At 43.2% G+C, this 25,070-nt stretch overlaps 1 protein-coding gene across 3 annotated transcripts in view; it reads left to right on the top strand.

The window, feature by feature from the left end:
• Nucleotides 1-302: 302 nt before the first annotated feature.
• The window catches only part of HOMER1 (homer scaffold protein 1), a 178,297-nt gene continuing 153,529 nt past the window's right edge, over nucleotides 303-25,070 (top strand). The window contains exons 1-3 of one of the 3 annotated variants that reach the window (XM_089658370.1): nucleotides 303-513; nucleotides 3,456-3,657; nucleotides 10,444-11,005. In XM_089658370.1, the coding sequence (XP_089514496.1) occupies nucleotides 11,001-11,005 (5 nt within the window). In that variant the 5' untranslated portion in view covers nucleotides 303-513; nucleotides 3,456-3,657; nucleotides 10,444-11,000. The remainder of the gene's footprint in view (nucleotides 514-3,455; nucleotides 3,658-10,443; nucleotides 11,006-25,070) is intronic. The other 2 variants (XM_089658368.1, XM_089658369.1) reach the window with 2 other exon arrangements.

The following is a 25,070-nucleotide window of genomic DNA, read 5'->3' as shown; positions in this document are numbered from 1 at the left end:
CCATTTTAGGAGTAGAAAGTCTTGGCTGGCTATGTATGGGGAGATATGTAGGTGTATGGAAGGGGTGCCCGGCCCCCATGATGGGGGGATGACATGTTTGGGTGGGAAGGAGATGGATTACACAATGTTGATGTCTCTCCCTCTCTGGCTGTTCCTTCTCTCAGGTTCGGCTCATCCTGGCTCCCCACACAGCTATTTTTGGTCAGCAAAACAGCGTTATCCCAGGATCCTCCGGCGCCCCCGCCTTCACCCCTCTCTGTGCTCTGCCTCTCCCAGCTCCCTCTCTCCCCATATTTAGAAAGCGCTTCCGGCGGCGCCGAGCACTTTGACGTCATCCCCCACACGGGAGTGACGTCAATGCGGAGGGGAGAACGGGATGACGTTGCTTATTTAAATGTCTCCGGAGCAGAGGGATGGAGAGAAGGTCTGAACGGGCTGAGGCAGGACTCCGGCGGTGGCCAGGCCCGCACCTTCGCCGCTGAGACCGGTCAGGCAGGATCCCCCCGGAGAGCGGTCAGTGTCGGGGGAGGGGAGAGACACGTACACGGCATGCACAGTGAGCACACACTGCAATACACGGCATGCACAGTGAGCACACACACTGCAATACACGGCATGCACAGTGAGCACACACTGCAATACACGGCATGCACAGTGAGCACACACTGCAATACACGGCATGCACAGTGAGCACACACACTGCAATACACGGCATGCACAGTGAGCACACACACTGCAATACACGGCATGCACAGTGAGCACACACTGCAATACACGGCATGCACAGTGAGCACACACACTGCAATACACGGCATGCACAGTGAGCACACACTGCAATACACGGCATGCACAGTGAGCACACACACTGCAATACACGGCATGCACAGTGAGCACACACACTGCAATACACGGCATGCACGGTGAGCACACACACTGCAATACACGGCATGCACGGTGAGCACACACTGCAATACACGGCATGCACGGTGAGCACACACTGCAATACACGGCATGCACGGTGAGCACACACACTGCAATACACGGCATGCACGGTGAGCACACACACTGCAATACACGGCATGCACGGTGAGCACACACACTGCAATACACGGCATGCACAAGTGAGCACACACTGCAATACACGGCATGCACAAGTGAGCACACACTGCAATACACGGCATGCACAAGTGAGCACACACTGCAATACACGGCATGCACAGTGAGCACACACTGCAATACACAGCATGCACAGTGAGCACACACTGCAATACACGGCATGCACAGTGAACACACACTGCAATACACAGCATGCACAGTGAGCACACACACTGCATGCACAGTGAGCATACACTGCAATACACGGCATGTACAGTGAGCACACACTGTAATACACGGCATGCACAAGTGAGCACACACTGCAATACACGGCATGCACAGTGATCACACACTGCAATACACGGCATGCGCAGTGAGCACACACTGCAATACACGGCATGCACAGTGAGCACATACACGGCATGCATAGTGAGCACACACTGTAATACACGGCATGCACAGTGATCACACACACTGCAATACACGGCATGCACAGTGATCACACACACTGCAATACACGGCATGCGCAGTGAGCACACACTGCAATACACAGCAATACACAAGTGAGCACACACTGCAATACACGGTATGCACAGTGAGCACACACTGCATGCACAGTGAGCACACACTGCAATACACGGCATACACAAGTGAGCACACACTGCAATACACGGCATGCACAGTGAGCACACACACTGCAATACACGGTATGCACAAGTGAGCACATACTGCAATACACGGCATGCACAAGTGAGCACACACTGCAATACATGGCATGCACAAGTGAGCACACACACTGCAATACACGGCATGCACAAGTGAGCACACACACTGCAATACACGGCATGCACAGTGAGCACACACACTGCAATACACGGCATGCACAGTGAGCACACACTGTACGAGCAGTAAAAGTCATGCACACTGTCAGCTAGTGATCATATACAGTATACATGTACAGCCATTCCTTGGAGTTGCATGTCAGCCTGGATCTGCAGTGTGCACACACACCGGACATGGTGCTATATAACTATATTAGCAATGATGTTCCCACAGACAATCCACAGCAATCACATCCCACTCACTGCAGTCACTGGGAAGTGAATGGCTACATGCACAGTTATCCTTTATTAAATAAAAGGCAAACACCACACACAGTATATATATATATATGTATGCACTGTATCTACATGTATATTGCACCCAATGAGTGATTGACTGGGGGGGGGGGGGATGTGCCTTGGTCATAGCCCCCTCCAATGCAGCATCCTCCCCCTGGACTGGTCCAGGACTGGTGGCTGAGTTATGTCTCTGCTGTTGTGACAGATGGGGGGGGGGGGGGGGGTTATGTATGTATTATGTATATTGTGTGTATTATAAATACAGTGTGTATTATGTATATTGTGTGTATTGTGTATATAATGTGTATGATGTATGTAGTGTGTGTATTATGTATATTGTGTGTATTATAAATACAGTGTGTAATGTGTATATAGTGTGTACATTGTGTGTATTGTGTATGTAGTGTGTGTGTATATATATTGTGTATTATTTATATATTGTGTATTATTTATATAGTATTGTGTGTAGTGTGTATTATGTATGTAGTGTGTACATTTTGTATAGTGTGTGTATTATGTATGTAGTGTGTATGATGTATGTAGTGTGTACATAGTGTATAGTGTGTATTATGTATGTAGTGTGTGTATTATGTATTTAGTGTGTGTGTATATAGTGTGTATGATGTATTTAGTGTATGTATATAGTGTATAGTGTGTATTATGTATGTAGTGTGTACATAGTGTATAGTGTGTATTATGTATGTAGTGTGTACATAGTGTATAGTATGTATTATGTATGTAGTGTGTGTATGATGTATGTAGTGTGTACACAGTGTATAGTGTGTATTATGTATGTAGTGTGTATTATGTATGTAGTGTGTACACATAGTGTATGTAGTGTGTATTATGTATGTAGTGTGTATTATGTATGTAGTGTGTGTTGTAGACATATAGCCCCTGTATTGAAGGTCCTTGGTGAGTGTCCTCCCTCCTCCATGTCTGTATTGGGATGTGGGGGGTGACATAGCTGTGTATGGAGGAGTGTGCCCCCCTGTATGACAGGTGATGGGGGGGTTGGTTGGTGTATGGTCAGTCGTGCAGATCCGATGGTCCATATCGCAGCCAGTATGGACGGCGCTGAGCCCGGAGGCCGGCGGGCTGTCTGCAGATGGCAGGGTCTGGGCTGTGAGCCGTGTGTGGGCCTGCAGCGGAGGGCGGCGCTGTCCTTGTGATGTGGGGTTATGCCGTGTGCCCGCCCCCGCCCCCCGTTATCCTGCTGTCACTGTGTGTGTTTCACAGACATGCTCGGTGCCGCCAGCTGAAGGATGGCCGCTTGCTGTGTCCTGTTGATGGCCGGGAACGAGCTGCTTCCTCCGCTGCCAGAGATGATGGCCTCCTCCTCCTCCGCTTCCTCCTCCTCCGCCTCTCCCCGCCGCCGCCGCTGCCGCTGTCCGAGGTGCTGAAGGCGCCGCCTGTGTCCCCGGGAGAGCCGCTCTGGATGGTGAGAGCCGTGTGTGCTGCCTTTGTGTCTCCGCAGCCCTGCAATGTCACCCGGGCTGTCTTCTGACCCGCCAGGTCACCTCTGTCCTCACCCTGCGGGCAACACAACCCGACCTTCTGAACTTCACACCCGACCGGCCAGAGATAGATGGAGCCCCATATGTGGGTGTGATAGCCCTGATCCCCCAATCTGCAGTGCTGCTTGGCTGCCATTCACCCCACTATGGGGGAGACAACCCTTCTACACCCAGCCATCAATACCGAGCCTGGGGACCCGTCCCACACTTGTACCCAGGGGCCCCTCCACATGTCCCCCATCCCACAATATCCCACATCTTCTCCAGAAACACACATTACCCCATATGGGATATACAGCCCCCTAAATCCAATGTAGGATTCCAATTAATCATTGGAAAGTCTATGGGACTTTCTGACACTTGTACCCAGTGACCCGTCCATGTGCCCCCCATCCCACAATATCCCAAATCTTTACATCCATATTGGAAACACAGCCCCCTTAAATCCATTAATCATTGGAAAGCCTATGGGACTTTCTGACACTTGTATCCATTGACCCGTCCATGCGCCCCCCATCCCACAATATCCCAAATCTTTACATCCATATTGGAAACACAGCCCCCTTAAATCCATTAATCATTGGAAAACCTATGGAACTTTCTGACACGTACCCAGTGATCTGTCCATGTGCCCCCCATCCCACAATATCCCAAATCTTATCCAGAAACACACATTTACATCCATATGGGAAATATATCCTTTCTACACCCATTCATCAGTACAGAGCCTGGGAAACTTTCTGACACTTGTACCCTGTGACCTATCTACACGCCCCAATCCCAAAATATCCTGAATCTTCTCTAGAAATGCACATTTACCCCCATAAGGGTGATACAACACTTTTAAATCCTTTAATCATTCCAAAGTCCGAGGAACTTTCTGACTCTTGCATGTGCTGACCTGTCCAGGTACTCAGATCCCAAGATATCCAAAATCTTATCGAGAAACAGACATTTACCTCCATGTGGGTAATACAACCCCCTTAAATCCATTAATCACTGGAAAGCCTATGGAACTTTCTGACATTTGTACCCAGTGGCCCATCCACATTTCCCAATCCCAAAATATCCAGAATCTTATCAAGAAATGCTCACTTACCCCATATGGGTAATACATCCCATTTAAATCTGTTAATCATTCCAAAGCCTGAGAAACGTTTTGACACTTGCATCCATTGACTTGTCCAGGTACCCAGATCTTAAGATATCCCAAATATTATCAAGAAACACATATTTACCCCATATAGGTAATACAGCTTCTTTAATTCCTTTGATAATTGGAAAGTCTGATGAGCTTTCTGACTCTTGCATCCACTAGAGTGTGTATGTACCCAAATCCCAAGATTTTCAAAATCTTATCAAGAAATGCACATTTACCCCATACGGGTAATACAACCCTTTAAATTTTTTAATCATTCCAGACCCTGAGGAATTTTATGACACTCAGTGGCCTGTCCATGTACCCCGATATCCAAAATCTTATTTATAAATACCCCAAGATGGGTAATGCAACCCTTCTAAATCCTTTATTACTGCCAAAGCCTAAGGACCCTTTCAACACTTGCATCCACTGGCGTGTCCATGTACCCCAATTCCAAGATATTATTGATTACTACTACAGGTGTTTATATTGTGCCAACAATTTACACAGTGCTTTACATATATTGTTCAGTCACATCAGCCCCTGATCTCAAGGAGCTTACAATCTAAGTAAATATCTCATGTACACATAACAGGGCCAATGTAGACAGAAGCCAATTAACCTACCAGCATGTCTTTGGAGAGTGGGAGGAAACCGGAGTACCCGGAGGAAACCCACCAAAAAATCCACAATCTTGTCAAGAAATGCACATTTAGCCCCATATTGGTAATGCAAGCCTTCTATATCCATCACTGAATACAAAGTTGGAGAAGCTTTCTGACACTTGTACCCTCTGGCTTGGCCATGTACCCCAATCCCAAGATTGACAAAATCCTTTCAAGAAATGAACATTGACCCCATATGAGCAATAAACCCCTTTAATCATTCCAAAGACTGAGAAACTTTCTAACACTAGCACCCACTGGTGTGTCCATGTGTCCCCAAATTGTTATATATTATTATTAATGTTTTATGTATTGCTGACAAATTACACAGTGCTTTACATATATTGTACAGTCACATCCGTCCCCGACCTCAAGTTTACATTCTAAAGTTCCTATAAAACATACACACTTACTAGGGCCAATATAGACTGGAGAAAAAAAATAAAGAAGGTGGTATAAAAAGATCCTGATAGTGTAACATATTGAAACATTATTGGGTACAAAAACATTAATTTACTGTTAATTGTTTTTGTATCCAATAAATGTTTCAATATGTTACACTAGCAGGATGTGTTGTGTGTATTATGTATATAGCACAGGTGTGAAACCAACGGCCTTCCAGCTGTTGCCAAACTACAAGTCCCATGAGGCATTGCAAGATTGAAAGTTACAAGCATGACTCGCTAAGGTAGAGGCATGATGGGACTTGTAGTTTCACAATAGCTGGAGGGCCGCCAGGTTGACACCCCTGGTATAAAGTGTGTATTACTACTGCTCTTTTTTTTTCACATGTTCACAAGTTCCCCTGCTCTTCTGTCACGTTAGCAGCATCTGAACCTGATATTATTGCTAGTCATGTATTAATTATTGAGCTATACCTCCAAGACTGTTTAATGCATATGTACATGTATTATTGGCCATTTGTGTTTCCTTCTAGTCACCCTTATGCAGGGAATACATCTCCTACAGACCCTTTACTAACCTTTTATTATGGGATATATTGATATCTGCATTAGACTCCATTCACACTTGTGAAACTCCAAAGTCGTGCGATTTACATTGCGACTTTGATGTAACTTTGGATGGGTGCAACTTGGATGCGACTTTGGCTTTGGTTGTTTCACAACTGTCACATTTATAACATTTAGATGCAACTTTCATGCGACCTTTGAGAGTTTACATTATAGTCTTCTGGCACTCAAGTCACATCAGAAGTAATGCAGGAACCTTTTTAAAGTCGCTGTGCTTTTAGTTACATAGATTTGAACGGCTTCCATTGAAATACATGGATTATGAGACTTACTGGGGAAGATTTACTAAAACGGCAGCTCTCAGAATCTGTGCATGCAGCCAATCAGCTTCCAACTTCAGCTTGTTCAATTAAGCTTTGGCAATAAAACCTGGAAGCTGATTGGTTTCTATGCAGAGCTGCAGGAGATTTTGCACTCTCCAGTTTTAGTAAATCCCCCCTTATGTGTTCAAAGTCGCATGGCAAATCACACAAATGTGAATGGAGCATTAATGAACGTTCCCTGCTTTCAGATTATAGGATAACCTTGTCATGTGTTTGTTTTCTGGCAATTCACAACACATACGGGGTTATTTATAAAGCAGAGTAGGTTTCATTTACAAACATTCACTGGCTGAAAATGAGTCCCTCCTATAGAACACTGGACTGTTCACAAGAGTCTCTGCTTTATACATGGACCCTGCAGTGATTTCACTGTATAACATTCATATTAAAGCCCAGCTCTGGAGAAACTTCAAAATTCTGCCTTGCAGTGGGTCTGCCCTGGCACTACAAGGGTTACCTGCCTGTTTAGTCTACAGAGGGGGAGAAGCACATTTTACCCAATTCTCTGCTTCTCCGGTAGATGGCGCTCTGCTACACTCCAGCAGTGAACTGTTCCTTGATGTCATCACATACAGTATAGGGCTAGGGACCATGCATTGGTCTTGATGTCAGGACCTTAGGGCGCTTGAGCATGAGGAAGAAGACATTGCAAGACCCGACGTAGCAGCACAGCAGATTGGGTGAGTAAGGCTACGTTCACACTAGGTTTGTCAGCAGGCATCAGACAGGTTTTTGGGAAGCGTTTTTAATGCTTTTCAAACACCTATGAAAATTCTGCACATGGCAGCACACAGTGCTGTTCACACAAAAGCATTAGCATCACATCGCATTGCATCGTGGCAAAGCTGACGCCTTGTATTGAGTTAGGAGGAGTTGAAGCCTCCCATTCAAGTCTATGGTGCCGCTCCACAAATGCCTGGCAGGCGTTTGCGGTGCAGTTGCAAGGCGGTTGTGATACGGTTATAGGCGTTTGTGATATGGTTTTAACGCTTGGCAAATGCCTATCCACCTCCTCAGAACCGCTCATAGGGCGTTTTGGGAGTGTTTGGGGAGCATTTGAGGAGCGTTAAAACCGCTTCCCAAATGCCTGTCAAACGCTCTAGGGGCATTTGGCAAGAGTTAGAAATAAAGTCAAGTGTGAACGAGCCCTTAATCTTTTTTGCTCCATGCACATTAGCTTTTTTTAAGCTAAAAAAATGCTGGTAGTAGCATTTCAGTTGTGTTTAGAAATGTTTAGGTGCATTAGCGTTTATTAGCGTTTTTACAGTACATGTAGAAAAAAATGCTGTTAGGAGCATTTTAGTAACGTTTATGAATGCTCAGAGTTTTCTGCTGGGAACATGCTCCAAAAAACTCGACAGCTTTTTTTTTTTTTCTGCTCCTAGACTCTGAAGCTCAGAAAATGCTAATAGCCTAAAGCAGTGTGGATGGACACGTAGAATAACACTATTTAGCTTCTAGAAGCAGAAAAGATGCTAATAACAGTTTCTAGGAGCTTAAAAAAATGCTAGTGTGCATGGAGCCTAAAGCCTAAATGAGTTATGCACGCTTGCAGTGCAAGCACAGCCTCACTGCCAGGGATAATATAAGCTTTTTGGAGTTGGGTTTCAAAGGTCATCACTGGGGATATCAGAAATGTCCCCTTGCAGTGTGATTGCCCCCCACACCACTACAAGGGTTAAATCCTTGTTCAGGTCAAGGGGGCCATGAAAGGCAGTTTTACTTTCCAGATTCTTTGCTCTCTCAGCAGCCTGCAATCTGCTTTACTCCCCTATTCTTCAGCCACTGGATTGTCCCTGGGCAGGGCTATGGACATCTGTATTGGTCTTGATGACATCAGAGGACCTGTGACCAATGGGGCATGGGGAAGAAGAGGCTGTGGGGACTGGCCTAACAGCCTGTTGTGAGCCTTTGGGAGTGGAGGATAAGGTCATTAATAGTTCTTTTGCAGCCCCCCGAGTCCTCATGCACACTTGACATTTTTACAGCGGCTGTTTTTGGCTTTTGATGTTTTTTTTTCTACAGCCAGTAAACCCCCCAGCATGTTATCCTATGGGTCCATGCACACAGACTGGAATCAACGTTTTTTGGCTGGAACAAAAACCCAGGACTAGTGGATTTCTGTAGGAGTTTTTTAGCTGTAAAAATGCTCCAATGCTGATAAATGCGGTAAAACGCTGCAAACTGGTTTATTGGACATTTGTTTGACCAAAAAAAATTAAACGCAAAAAAAACGCAAACGCGGAAAACCGCTGGAATACGCACCTAATCGTGGCTAAACGCTAATGCAAAAACACTAAAAAAAACCTGAACAACTCACGTTTTTACGTGACTTGACACAGCTAACGTTACCAGCATTCTCAAAACGCCCCGTGTGCATGAGGACTGAACCTAAACCTTTAACCATCGAAGTGCGGGGGCAACCCACTGCTTTATAGGAATTTTGATTAATAAAAAAAAAGTGCTGCAACATTCATTGCATTATTGGCATCACATATTGATTAGTTTAGTGAATATAGCAATTTTATCCTATTATGTAAAATCTGAACATGAAAGTATTCGATAAAATAGATTAAATGGATTAGTAAATAATTTGCTTTTTGTTTACACACACTATAGCCAGGCGACGCTCGCCATAGCCGGGCGACGCTCGCCATAGCCGGGCGACGCTCGCCATAGCCGGGCGACGCACGCCATAGACAGGCGACGCACGCCATAGACAGGCGGCGCACGCCATAGACAGGCTGTGTTTATTAACATAAAATCCTAAACTTCTTTCTGACTGTTGTGTTCTTTGCCACTGCTTTAATTGACCATAGTCAACATATATACATTATCTTTATATATTTAAATAATTTTTGTTTACACACACTATGGGCGGGCAACGCTCACCATGGACAGGCGACACGTACTGTGGACAGGCGACACACACACACCATGGTCAGGCTGTGTTTATTAACATAGAATCCTAAACTTCTTTGTGACTGTTGTGTTCTTTGCTACTGCTTTAATTGACCATATTTGACATATATACAGTATCTTTATATATTTAAATAATTTTTGTTTACACACGCCATGGACAGGCGACGCGCACCATGGACAGGCGACGCGCACCATGGACAGGCGACGCGCACCATGGACAAGAGACGCGCACCATGGACAGGCGACACACACCCTAGTCAGGCTGTGTTTATTAACATAGGATCCTAAACTTCTTTCTGACTGTTGTGTTCTTTGCCACTGCTTTAATTGACCATATTCAACATATATACATTATCTTTATATATTTAAAAATGTAATGTATATCTTTAAATTATTAAAAATGAATGCATTGCAGCATTGTGCTATAAGTAAGCCCACAGCTGCCAGTGTTACAGTACAAAATAGAATTTAAGAACTCCAGGGTTTCCTCTTTGTGTCTTTGGTTCTGATTTATGAAAAGCGGAGCTGTAGAAGGCAAGCAGATCTCTGGTTGGGATGTGGAAAGATCTGTACTTCTCTACTGTCCATATTGCTCTGCTTCCTGATACTTCTTCATTGTGTTCTATAGCGTTGGATCCATCCTGCAGAGAGGTCCCAAGAGGGAGCAAAGGCTTCGTTCTAGACCTGGAAGAAGACTTGGGAGGTCTGCAGTTATTGGTCACACTGGTGCATACTGTATATATGTCTGTGTGTGTGGGAAGAGGAGCGTGGGAAGCGGATCGTTCTCAAGAAGGACATGATTGGAATAACCATTGGGCTGGCTTCCTAGTTTTGCCTCAAACTACAAGACCCTGGCAGAAGCAGGCACATGAATGCACACTCATTTTGTTGGATATACTTTTTTGATATACAAGCATTATTTTTTACTACTTTAAGTTATAAAAATAAACTAATTGGTCCTATCACATTTTTTCCTCCTCTTGTTTTGGATTTATCCTTGGATTTAAAAGCCAGACACTTCATTTATCAATGTTATCTGTGTCAGTTAAGCGACACAAGGTTGAAGAGGCTGAGAGCATTTGAAACACAATTCTGATTAATGATACATGGAGCAGTGCTAATGTTGCAAGAAGCAGCTTGAAGTATTGTTTAGGTCACTCCAGTGCAAAATCATATCTGGGCAAAATGGGGTAAGTCCTTTTTAGCACTCTATTTACTTTTTTGCACGTGTTTTGTTTTGTTTTTTTATCCTGAATTTTCATATTTGATTTTTGCAGTCTAATACAGAAACTGGATATAATTTTAAAGTGAAATTGCCTAATTATAATTCCCTTTTATATGTTGTGTTTTGGCTGTTTTTAGATATAGAGCATGATTGTTTTTATTTTATTTGAGGTCCTTTAAAGCCAAATTCCAGGCAGATATAATTGACACAATACTTTAATGCATCTATGTATTCATAGTACATCTGTAAAGGAAATTTAGAGTTACACTATACACTTTAATTTCAGCATTGTAATAGAAATAGAAACAATAGTTATATTTGACAATCCAATATAGGTTTACTTGAAAAATCTCCTTTCATGTTGTGAGTTCTGCCTGTCTGCTGGCATCTCTTTCCAGAACTTCCTGGATTCCCTTTTTAGTTTCTGAGTCCTCATGCACACTGGACGTTTTTACAGCAGCTGTTTTTGGCTTTTGATGTTTTTTTTCTACAGCCAGTAAACCCCCCAGCATGTTATCCTATGTGTCCATGCACACATAGACTAATCAACTTTTTTTGGCTGGAAAAAAAAACCAGGACTAGTGGGTTTCTAGCGGAGTTTTTTAGCTGTAAAAACGCTCTAAAGCTGAAAAATGTGGTATTTTTGGATGTTTTTATGATCAATAAAAAAAAAATATTTTTTTTGGTTAAAAGAAAGAGCTAAAAACCGCAAATGTGGAAAAACGGCACTAAACCCTAATGCAAAACCACAAAAAAAAAGCTGAAAAACTCATGTTTTTAACATGACTTTACACAGCTAACTTTACCAGCGTTCTCAAAACACCCAGAGTGCATGCAGCCTAAGGACTACATATCCCATGGTACCTTGCTGTCTGTAAGCAATGATTCCTGAAAGTCCTCTTCTCAGCCCTTCTGTAGTTCAGAAGGCAGGCTCTGTGAAATGTCACACGGCAGAGCCTACTCACAGGGCATAGTGAATACATGCCACAGAATTCAAGGAAGTCATTGTGTGGGGATCTTCATAAAGTAAGTTTACAAACTTCAAGATTGTTCAGAATAATAGGGTGTGGGCTATAAATACCTGAAATACAATGTGTAAATGAATGTATGACTTTATATTTTTACATTTTGATCATAGATACACTTTAAAAAAATAAAATAAATATATATATTTGGTGCAAGTACCTGAATTAGACTTGGTATCAGCCACTTAGCCCATGTATAGCAGTGCTAAGCCTAGGAGTGGAAGAAGCAGCACAAGGAGCCAATCAGTTGTGCTGCAGTACTCATGCTGTAACAAGAGACATGCTGATGATCGTCTGAAAGAGGAAAGTGACAGTGAGAGGGGTGCATTAGTGTGCTCCTTCTCCCTTTACTGTCCAGTTACAGGCTGGAGATGGATAAGACTTGCAAAAGTGTTACTTAAAGCAAATCTTCACCCCACCCTCGTGTTTTTTTTTTCTATTTAACCCCCATTTACTGGGAGGTGTGTTCTGCACATTTCAGATGCTCGCCCACCAGGCGGATCCAGTGTTGTCCTGCTGAGATCCTCTGTTCCCCTGCCACCGCTTGGTCCTGTGCAGCCATGTTGTTTCTGGTGTCATTGATGTTCCACCTGGCTCTTCCGGGTTCAGTGGGTGGACTTTATTAGGCCCCTCCTTCTGCTTTGTGAATTTAAACACTATTCCTCCATGGATATATGACGTGCATATCCCTAAAGGCACAATGGGCACTGTGCACATCGTTCAATTAGGTCAGGGGTAGGCAACCTGCGGCTCTCCAGCTGTTGCAGAACTACAAGTTCCATCAGGCCTCTGCAAGTCATAGCTGTAACTGTCAGTTTTGTAATGTTGCATTGCTTCATGGGAAATGTAGTTCCACAACAGCTAGAGAGCCGCAGGTTGCCTACCCCTGGACTAGGTAAATGACATTTATGGGGGGTGGGGCTGGATACTTTTCTTTATATAAAAAAAAAACCCAAAACAAAACCTGGTACTATTTTTGGTACAGGATGGTAGGAGGGGTGGAGTGGAAGGGACTTCATTAAAGTGTTACTAATCCCAGGACTCGGCATTCACTAGATCTGCTCCCTCACAGTACACAGAACACGGAAGTGCAATTATTTTAGTAAATATAAACTGCTAAATACCTTTATCTCAACAGCAGTATACAACAGGCTTGTGACTTCTATCAGTGTTCAGCAGAGCACTGGTTAAAGCTTGTATGAGGAATTTTCATTTTGCTCTAGAAGGATGCAGAACCCCTGACCTCTGTCTGGACAGTGCTGTCTGGCCCTGTGCTGATCACATGCACTCTCCCAAGAAAAAAAAAAAAACCTCTCCAGCAATACACACCAAACTGAGCATGTGCAGAGTGACTCCACATGATATGTCTTATCTGGAGATAAGAGGGGGACACTGGAAGAAGGGGAGGATCAGAAAAGTCAGGATCAAACAGCATTTATACACCATGCAGAGGATTAACCCCTGAGGTCCCACAGTGAGTATAACAAGCATGCTTTACTGCATATACAGACTGATTTTACTGTTGTAGGTTTAGTAACACTTTAAGAGGGCGAAGATCCTCTTTACGTTTGAACTACAGGAATTAGCCAAAATTTCCACCTGCAGTGCGCCCCCCCCCCATGCAGTGCAAGGGTTAACTACTTGTTAAATCCAGGAGTGCAGGAATAAGGAGTAAAACCTAACTTGTTTCCCTGTGTCACCTTTGCCTTGCTGTATTCTCTTTCAAACGTTCTTGCTTGTTTTCGCACGCCTTCCTTCTCCATGTACAGTGCAGCGTTTACAACCCTGCACTGTACCTGCTGACACCAAGGACCCCCCCCCTTCCCCAATGCAGTATAGAACATGTCCACAGTTTTACTGAATATATTTTAAATCAAATTGGAATAATACATTTCACATACAGTCATTCCAGGGAAAAATACTTCTTCTTTCATTTTAAGTCAATAGTAAATGTATCCTAAGATGGCACCTGCTTCCTAACTCTGTGCTGTTATGCACCTCACTCCCATGCAGCTATGGATATTTTCACTTTCATATATATAGGCATTTTTTTTTCCAGACATAAATTTTGTTAGTTGCTTGACAGCTGTTTTCAATTATAGCATTTACAGATGCAAAGCTCACTAATTTTCCATAAACATAAATAGCCTGTATGAAAGGCACTTTGGTTTACTTAATGGTAGCAAATTGATGTAATGCTTTATATTGATTGCCCTTGACTGATACATATAATGTTCAGAAAGGTCTGAGACGGTTGGTGGTTAAAATAAGCTGCCTTGCCTTTAACCACTGAGCATTCTTACACTTTCTAATTTTAACACACGGCACCGAGAAGTTTTAAGCGATTAACCAGGCTCTGTGGCTTATTTATAAAATGAGGGCAAATGCAAAACAAGTCTTTTACCTGCAGCAACCAATATGTGTTTTATAGTCCAGTTCAGGGGCGGACTGACAACTCATGGGGCCCCCGGGCAATAGGGGATCATGGGGAACCTGTGTCCTTGCCCACACTCAAAGCACACCCAAAAAAGCCTATAAAAGGTACCAGGGGCATTTCATGGGGCCCCCTACTGACCCCGGGCCCCGGGCAGTGCTCGATTGGTCAGTCCGCCCCTGGTCCAGTTGTTGTTTTATTTAAAGGGAAAGCTAATACAGGCCATAGATGGGTCGGAAATTGGCCGATTTTTCAGCCAAAAAAAAAATCGGCCGATTTTCGGATCGTTAGTGGGTTTATAGGTCAGCCGTTTTTCGGGATTTTGGCACTTTTTTTTATCGGTAAAGTTGGAAAAAAATCGGCCGATTTTGCAGATCGGCCGATTTTCGTGGCAATGATGGGCAAATCGGCCGATCCTTTTTACCGATAAAAAAATCTGCGCATGAGCCGTGACTTGTAAGAAGAAGAAGAAATAGAAGAAGAAGAAGGAAAAGAATAAGAATTCCAGTCCGCTATTATATTTGACATGAAAAAGTATTGCGGTTGCAACATTGTACATTTGCAAGAAAAAGTATGTGAACCCCTTGGGATTACGTGGAGTTTTGCATGAATTGGGCATAAAATGTGCTCTGAACGTCATCTAAGTCACAACAATAGAAGAACACAGTCTGCTGAACATAATACTACACAAACATTAGATGTTGCCATGGTTTAATTGCACATAACATGTAAACATTCACAGTGCAGGGAGGAAAAAGTATGTGAGGCCCTAGCTTAATGACTTCTCCCAGAGCTAATTGGAGCCAGGAGTGAGCCAACCTTGACTCCAATCAGTGTGATGATATTGGATGTGTTGCTGACAGCTGTCCTGCCCTTAAAAAACACACACCTGTTTTGGGTTTACTGGTTTCAAGAAGCACTGTCTGATGTGAACCATGCCTCGCAGAAAAGAGCTCTCAGAAGACCTACGATCAAGAATTGTTGACTTGCATGAAGCTGGAAAGGGTTACAAAAGTATCTCCAAAAGCCTTGATGTTCATGTGTCCACGGTAAGACAGACTGTCTACAAATGGAGAAAGTTGAGCACTGTTGCTACTCTCCCTAGGCTAGGTCGTCCTGTAAAAATGACTGCAAGAGCACAACGCAGAATGCTGCATGAGGTAAAGAAGAATCCCAGAGTGTCAGCTAAAGACCTACAGAAATCTCTGGCACATGCTAACATTTTTGTTGACACATCTACAATAAGGAAAACATTAAACAAGAATGGAGTACATGGGAGGGCACCACGGAGGAAGCCATTGCTGTCCAAAAAGAATATTGCAGCACGTTTGAAGTTTGCAAAAGAGCACCTGGATGTTCCACAGCACTACTGGCAAAATATACTGTGGACAGATGAAACCAAGATTGAGTTGTTTGGGAAGAACACACAACACTATGTGTGGAGAAAAAGGCACAGCACACCAACATCAAAACCTCATCCCCACTGTAAAACATGGCGGAGGGAGCATCATGGTTTGGGGCTGCTTTGCTGCCTCAGGGCCTGGACGGATTGTTGTCATTGATGGGAAAATGAATTCCAGAGTTTATCAAGACATTTTGCAGGAAAACGTACGACCATCTGTCCACCAACTGAAGCTCCGCAGAGGATGGGTGATGCAACAGGACAATGACCCAAAGCATACAAGTAATTCAACAAAACAGTGGCTGCAACAGCACAGAATACGCCTTCTGGAGTGGCCCAGTCAGCGTCCTGACCTCAACCCTAATGAAATGCTGTGGCATGACCTTAAGAGAGTGATTCACACCAGACATCCCAAGAATATTGCTACACCGAAACAGTTTTGTGAAGAGGAGTGGTCCAAAATTTCTCCAGATCGTTGTGCAGGTCTGATCTGCAACTACAGGAAACATTTGGTTGAGGTTATTGCTGCCAAAGGAGGGTTATTAAGTCCAAAGGTTCATACTTTTTCCTCCCTGCACTGTGAATGTTTACATGTTATGTGCAATTAAACCATGGCAACATCTAATGTTTGTGTAGTATTATGTTCAGCAGACTGTGTTCTTCTATTGTGATTTAGATGACGTTTAGAGCACATTTTATGCCCAATTCATGCAAAACTCCACGTAATCCCAAGGGGTTCACATACTTTTTCTTGCAACTGTATCTATTTGTATCCTAATAAAAATATCTGTATCCGAAATGGATACAAATAGATACAATGTTGCAACCGCAATACTTTTTCATGTCAAATATAATAGCGGAGCTCTCTGCAGGGACAGAAGTAATTAAATGCCGGCCGTAGACAAGATGAAAATCGGCCGGTTTTTTTTTTTTTTTTTCTTTTTTTCGGTTGGTGGTAACGTCGCTATTGACTGACCGATTTTTTTTTCATTTTTTTGTTAAAAAAACGGCCAGTTTTCGACCCATCTATGGCCTGCATAAGTCTGGCCATACACTATACAATTTTCTGTCCAATTTCCTTTAGATTTACCGTCAACTATGTAGTGCAAGGGTCTGCCTAATTGGATACAATTGAAAGTGTTAAGGTTTGACCTCCTATTATATGGTTTTTGGTAAATCTAAACCAAAAATCTCAAGAAAATTGTATAATGTATGGCCAGCTTAACTTTGATAGAAGAAAATTACATAAAATGTATAAATGCTATGCAGGCCACTGAGCACTTTATTATTATAAAAATGAAAACCCTTTCAATCTAGGTTCACACTGACGCGATGCGGGGAACAGCATGTGCTTTGCACAGGAATCGCACCGCATTCCTGTTCAAATCACATGTGATTCTGTGCTGTTCCATTTGAGTTAATTCATTTTGCATGGCTCAGATTGCACCACATCCACACGAAAAAGGTACAAGCATCTTTTTTTTTTTTTTTTGCTGCTTTGGAATTGGATTGCATGGATGTTCACATCTATGTGATCCGATTCAGGCAATCGCACTGCCTTTTGTGACCTGGTTTTGGGGTGTTGTTAACTTAACATAGACACCCGCAGTGGATAGAATGAACATAGTGCAATTGTGATGCGGTGCAGAAAACGAACAGGAATCGCTGCAAATCCAACACTGCATCAGCGCAAACCGAAACTAAAGCTGGCCATACACGTGTACATTTTCAGACGAGGATATTTGTAAGAAAAGTTGTACGAACATTCTTTGAACATTCGACAAACATTGTTCTTTGTTTTTAAAGCGGAGCTCCACCCAAAAGGGGAAGTTCTGCTTTAAGGACTGCTCCCCATTAAGGATTGGCACCTTTGGGGGGTGGGGGGGAGTGGGTACCCGAATTTGACAGGTACCCGCTCCCACTTCTGGTCCAATCGCCTAGGCGATTGAAAGCGGAAGGTGTCCTCCCTCCCTCCCTGTAGTCTTTTGGGACATGTGACAGGTCCCAGAAGACTACAGGACCATTCATGAAGCGCAGCGCTACTCGCGCATGCGCAGTGCGTACCTGGCTGTGAAGCCGCAAGCTATCACAGCCGGGTGCCCACACTGAAGATGCCGGCCTCCTGGAATACAGGACGGCCGGTGAAACGGGCTGCGGGGGACACACCGCTGGACCGAGGGACAGGTAAGTGGGTGTTTTTTAAAAGTCAGCAGCTACAGATTTTGTAGCTGCTGACTTTTATTTTTTGACAGGATGAGTGGAACTCCGCTTTAATATTCGATTTTAAAATAAATGTAATTTCTGAATGATAACCACATACACTGGCCGAATTTTCCTTCCTGCCCCTTCGAATTTTCCTGTCAATGCTGTTGAAAACTAACACCAATATGAACCAAAGGAGCACATGTGAACAACCACAAAAAACTGCACTAGAGTGTGTTGTATGATCCCCTCCCAAAGAGGACAGACCCTTTTCTGACTGCCGGGGACTTAAGGCTCTTGACAGAGGCAAGGCGTTCTGGTTCACCAAGCCAAAAGGCCTGATGGACCCCTATCCTCATGGTAAGCCAAATTTAGGGGCTTCCCTCAAAGAGAGACCCCCCAAGGCAGGGGAGGAAGAAACCTAAGGCTCACACATTCCCTCCCCCCAAGACTTCAGGGTATGCCCAAAGACCCACGACCTTCCATCCGGTATGTGAAAAAAAGACGCAAAAATAAGTGCAATGTCTTACATTAACTAAAATAAATAAAAAGTACCAGTCCCTGCAGCTTATTAACGAATTACAGCTTTCCCCAGAAGTCTGCAAAATGTCCTTCACGTGACCGGTTAAACGCTGGATTCCTGGAGCAAGATTCTTGCTGCTGGAATGACTGGGTCATGTGATCAGCCCATATAAACAAATGGTGGCCTGACCACGGCGGCAGCTGCGGTTTGCCTGTGAACACACACAGAGCAGTTAGCTATGGTTGGAGACAGATGTCTGAGCCTGAATGCAGCTTCAGCTACATGAGACATCGCTCAGTCTACCACCCGACACTGTACCATGTTAGGTTACTGGGGGGTGGGGGGTGTATTTCTGTGTTTGGGAGAGCTTCCATTCATCTGCCATCGAAGGGCTATCAAGGTCTAGATTTTTGACCAGTTAACTTTTCAAGGTCAAGACTCACAAATCGTCTGGATTATATTATGAGTCCACATGTGTGAAACTAAATTAATAAAGATAAATGTTGTGGATGATACTTTTATTAAGGCCCCATGTACACGGGACGCTTCAGAACGATGGAAACTGACTGCTGGAAAACGTAGGTTAAAAAACGTCTGTTTAGCCGCGTTTGCATACCGCGTTTATGCACGTTTATTATCGTTTGCATTTAGAAGCAGTTTTTTAAAGATAACCTTGGGAGACCTTCCAAAATGCCCAGAATGCACTGAAAAACACTAAAAAATTAACTATTTCAGACATTTTGATAAATAGAGAGAGAGCAGAGGCAGAGAGAGCAGTGTTTGTTGAGATTAGCTGTTTTTTTTTGTTTTTTTTTTGTGGTGTTTGGATGTGTTCCGGCTCATTTCTGTGCAGAAATTATTGCAGCAGTGTCTAACATATTTACTTTCATGCGAAACCTCAAAGTACGGTGTACCAGGTCCATTTGAGTACCGGGAAAATGCTTTGCATGCATTTTTCATGATGAAAAAAAGGTTTGGACAGCATCTGGAAATGGAAGAGTTAAAAAAAATTTTCAAACACAGACGCTTATAAACCCGGTTAGCTGCATTTAGCCACATTTACACGCGTTTACAAGCGTTTGGTGTTTGAAACGCTGATAAAATCTACTCCTGAACGCAAGTTTTCTGCGTTTAAAAAACGACTGTAGAGGCAGCCTATAAGGTATTGTTTTGTTGGTACTGGGTTCCGGCTCGGTTGGCCCGGGCTAACCATGCCTGTAGTGATCAATGTTTTCAGGGTTGTGGCCATCATGGAGATGTATTGCATATATGGTGGTCATGCCCGAGACTGTTTCGTTTTTGGTCTCGTGTGTTTGGCCTCCTTTTCACCTTGTTCCATCTCTCCATACGCCGGGATGCTCGGTATGCTTTGCTTCATTGCCCCATACCGGGCCTCTTGGCTCACCAGCAGAAGTTTGCTTCCTATTTGTTTTTATCGGCCACTAGAACAATTGCTCAGGCCTGGAAGAGTCCGTGTGTCCCTCTTCAGGGGGTGCGGGATCGTATGACCACTATGATGCTAAACGAACAGATGTCGAGTATCTGCAACGACTCCCAATGTAAATTTTTTAAAATATGGGAGCCGTGGTTGCAATATGTCTTTCCCTCACTCCCCCCGGCTAGTCTGGGGATGTACTGGTGTTCGGTATTGGCGCTCTTGGACCCCTGCTCTTTGCCCCCCCCCCCCTTCTTCTTTTTTTTTTTTTCTTTCCTCTTTCTTCCTTTTTCTCTCTCTCTCTCTGTTTTTGGTGTGACTGGACAGCTGCATTTAGTTGTTATAGGCAGTTACATTAATGTTTTGCAACTTATGTGCCATTGATAGCCCCTGCGTGGGCGTACCTTTTGCCCTGTTGGCATTAGCACTGTTTTTTTCCTTTTTTTATTTTGCATTTTTTTTATCTGTGCAATTGATAGCCCCTGCGTGGGCGTGTTTTATTGCCTCTGCTTTATATTGATTAAAAAAATTAATAAAAACCATTGAAATAGAAAAAACGACTGTAAACTCAACTGCCTGTAAACGACTATGTGTACATGGACACATAGGAAAACATTAGGGAGAGTTCAGGGGCTGCTGAAAAAAACGTAGAAAAGATCCTAAACGTGAGCTATCGGCTGCCCTGTACATGAGCCCTAACACTTTGGATGGATAACTATTTGTTCTATTGATAATAATGTGTGCAGAACCGTGCACACTTTACTGCTGCTCTATTGGCCCTAATGGCTCTGCAGCTGCACTATTGATAGGGGCAGGGAGGGTCCCTAGTGCCCTCCAGGAGAAGTATGTATTGCGAAGAGGCCTGTGTGTTCTTGAATCTTGATGTGCTTTGTGTCTATGCAGGAGCTTTCTGTTATAAGGGCTAGTTACTGCTGCTCTCCCTCCTTGTGCAGGGTGACTGGTCCTGGCTCCACCCCCTTCTACCCTTTTCTGCAGGCATTCTGTAGTGGGTGGAGCCTGCTGGGTCCCTCCCACAGCTCTGCTCTTTGCACAGGCTGTGCACAGTGATGATGTCACCACTCCTTTTTATTTTGTAATATATTGGTTTACAAGTACATTAAGGACATACACAGTGGTTTTATATCCTCTGTGGCTACTAGGGAATATATTTAACCACTTGCCATCCACCCTATAGCAGATTTACTGCTACAGGGTGGATGTTCTGTGCAAAATTGCATATATAAATGTGATTTTGCACTTCCGCCACTGGGGATGCGTGCCTGCCGCCGGAGCTCCGCTTCTGTTGTGATTGGACACAGCAGAAGCCAATCAACATGTGCCGGCCAATGGATGAGCGCCGGCACCTGTTGATCACCTAGCACAGGGGTAGGCAACCTGCGGCTCTCCAGCTGTTGCAGGACTACAAGTTCCATCATGCCTCTGCAAGTCATAGCTGTAACTGTCAATTTTGCAATGTCTCATGGGAAATGTAGTTCCACAACAGCTGGAGAGCCGCAGGTTGCCTACCCCTGACCTAGCAGATGACAGAGCTCAGCTCTGTCTATGTAAACAAGGCAGAGCTGTGTTAGGTCAATGGCGATTTGCTAGATTTTATTGCAGGAATAAAATCTAGCAGACTGTGTGTACAGTGTGCTGTTTTTACTAGGCACACAATTAACCCTTTGATTGCCCTAGATGTTAAACCCCTTTCCAGCAAATGTCATTTAAACAGTGACAGTGTATATTTTTAGCACTGATCACTGTATTGGTGTCACTGGTTCCCACAAAGTGTCAGTTAGTGTCAGACTGTTTGCCGCAATATCACAGTCCCGCTATTAGTCACTGATCACCGCCATTACTAGTATAAAAGAATTTAAAAATTCCAGTATATATACTGCCATTTGCAGATGGTATAACTTTTGCACAAACCAATCAATATGCTTATTGGATTTTTGTTTTGTTTTTTTACCACAAATATGTAGCAGAATACATTTTGGCCTAAATTTATGAGGATGTTAGAGTTTTTAAATAGTTTTATTGGATATGTTTTTATAGCAGAAAGTAAAAAATATTTAATTTTTTTTTAAAATGTCAGTTTTTTTCATATATAGTGCAAAAAATAAAAAAAATCCAGAGGTGATAAAATACCACTAAAAGAGAGCTATTTGTGAAAAAATGACAGAAATTTAATTTATGTACAATGTTGCATGCGCAATTGTCAGTTAAAGTAACAGAGCGCTGTATATCAAAAAAATGGCCTGGTCATTTTTCTTCTTTAGGTAAATCTTCTGGAGGTCAAGTGGTTACATTTTTTTTTTTTGTTTTTTTTGTGTCTGAAGTTCAGCATTACATTTTTTAAATGTAAGCAGTGTAAGCACCTGAATTTGATCTGTATAAGGGCTCACGGGTCAGCACAGTGGCTAAATGGTTAGCACTTCTGCCTGGCAGTACTAGGGCCGTTGGTTCAAATCCCAACCACGGCACCACCTGCCTGGAGTTGGCATGTTCTCCCTGTGCCTGCGTGGGTTTCCTCCAGGTACTCCGGTTTCCTCCCACACTCCAAAGACCTGCTGGTAGGTTAATTGGATCCTGTCTAAATTGCCCATAGTATGTGTATGTATGAATGTGAGTTAGGGACCTTAGATTGTACGCTCCTTGAGGGTTAGGGACTGATGTGAATGTACAATATATATGTAATGTGCTGCGTAAATTGATGGCGCTATATAAGTACCTGAAATAAATAAATAAATGTACACGGGGCATTTGGAAAACTCTTCTGAATGATGGAAACTGATTGCTGGAAAATATAGGTTTAAAAAACGTCATTTTATGCGCGTTTGCGTTTAGAAACATTTTTAAAAGATAACCTCAGGAGACCTTCCCAAATGCCCCGAATTCACTGAAAAATAGTAAATAATGTACGATTTCAGACATTTTGAGAGGAATAGAGAGAGCAGAAGTAGAGAGAGCACTATGTGTTGAGATGACCTGTCTTTTCTGGTTGGATCCCATCATGAGCATAATGTAGCACGTTCTACCATTTTTTCCTTCATGCGAAACCTGGAACTGACTGCGCTGGTGTGTTAGGTCCATTTGAATACATGGAAAATGCTTTGCATGCATTTCTGATGATGAAAAAAGGCTCTGGACAGCATCTGGATATGGAACAGTTAAAAAAACGCTTCTAACTGCAAATGCTTATAAACGCGTTTACAAGCGTTTGGTGTCTGAAACACTGGTAAAATCTACTCCTGAACACAATTTTGGTGCGTTCAAAAAAACAACTTTAAACTCAACTGCCTGTAAACGACAATGTGTACATGGACACATAGGAAAACATTAGGGAGAGTTCAGGAGCTGCTGAAAAAACCGCTGAACCGCTCCTGAACGTCAGTTTAGGAGCTGATGTGTACATGAACCCTAAGCCTCTTGAAATCCCTGTACAGCAGGGCTGGAGTGTGTAAGGATGAAGCCACACAAAGAGCCAGCCAGTGCATACCAATAGGAGGCAGAGGGGCACAGAGATGCACTCACCTTTGTTCTTCTTTTTACTTTGGCCCAGAGGAAGTAGGTTGACCGATTCTGCCCATCCAGGCAATCTTCACGACAGAAAAAGTAGACTTTAATTTCTGCTTAACCCTTTGAGGACCAAGGGACGTATTTGTCCCATGTTTTTAATTGCGTGTATCATCTGATTAAGAAGTTAAAACTCTTTTTTTTTTTTTTTTTTGGTTTGAGTCAAAATATTAGTTCTTATCAACAAACAACAAATGGATCTAGCTTTTTGCCAATTATTTCATATAATGGCTTAGTTACAGCAACTGAAGTGTACGAACTTTAAAAACAAAAAAATTTATTCTTTTGGCGTTCCAAAATCAAAGGGTTAAAGGCGAATTTTGGAGAAAAAAGTTGGTTTTGTTTTATCTTTTAAAAGGCTGTTCATTTTTAACTTGGTTTTTGGCTGAAGTTCTGCTTTAAGAGTCTTTAATGATCCAAGCAAGTGCCTTACCAACTGCTGGTTAGGATAGAAACCAATGCTTGAGACCACTGTGTGCCCATGCTTTGACACTTGTGTTCTCTCCTAGATGTTGTAAGCGGGCTTGTGCGTTGTATTGAATGGCACACTAGGAAGGCATTTTTATAGAACAAAGCTGCCCATTGCTATGCTACATGATCGAATTATATAATGTGAAGCACATTCTTTATGTTCCATGATTCTTCTTCACAGATGTCAGTGCGTAGCTCCGTACCTCCAGCTATCCTGGTGCTTAAATCGGCTATCTTGTAGGAAGTGATTATCTCTGAATGAGTGTACAGATTGTCATATCCACTTTAAATCATTTGCTACTTGAAATAATGTGTACATCTGAATGGTGTATTGCTGCTTGCACTTCACGTTTGCTGCTTATCAGTACTTATCGTTACCAAACTTTCTCTCGTAAGTTTTTCCATTTTTGCCCATTGAGCCTATGGATTTCTTCCATTTACATTTTTAGAATTGATTGCACATTTATTTTTTTTCAAGATAATAAAGGAATGGGAGCCGCACTCCGATCTCCCCCTGTCCGGAGGAAATCATCCATATGACAGCTGCAGCCATAATTTCTCCACCGAAAACCACTGCCACTCGGGCTTGTTTCACCACACAGGGTTTGATCACAATCTGGAAAAGCAGAGATTGGAGTGTGACTCCCATCATTTATTCTCTTGAGTGATGAGCAAAGGCAAGCTTCTGTGAGCCGGCAGCCTGTCGGTCTGTGGACAAAGTAAAGGAGCAGATCTACAGTGGTATTATGGGTTCAGGACATTTTAAGGCTCCATGTACATGGGACACTTCTGAACGATGAAAACTGACTGCTGGAAAACGTAGGTTAAAAAACATCTGTTTAGCTGCATTTGCATACCTCGTTTTTTTAAGATCACCTCAGGAGACCTTCCAAAATGCCCAGAATGCACTGAAAAAAGTAAAGAATGAACTATTTTAGACATTTTGAGAGAAATAGAGAGCA

Source organism: Staurois parvus, unplaced genomic scaffold (assembly GCF_062004578.1).
Source record: "Staurois parvus isolate SC_StPar_1 unplaced genomic scaffold, SC_StPar_1.0 ptg001065l, whole genome shotgun sequence".
NCBI classification, from domain to species: domain Eukaryota; kingdom Metazoa; phylum Chordata; class Amphibia; order Anura; family Ranidae; genus Staurois; species Staurois parvus.
The sequence above is the reverse complement of the archived record's forward strand: the minus strand, read 5'-3'. Positions and strand labels throughout refer to the sequence as shown.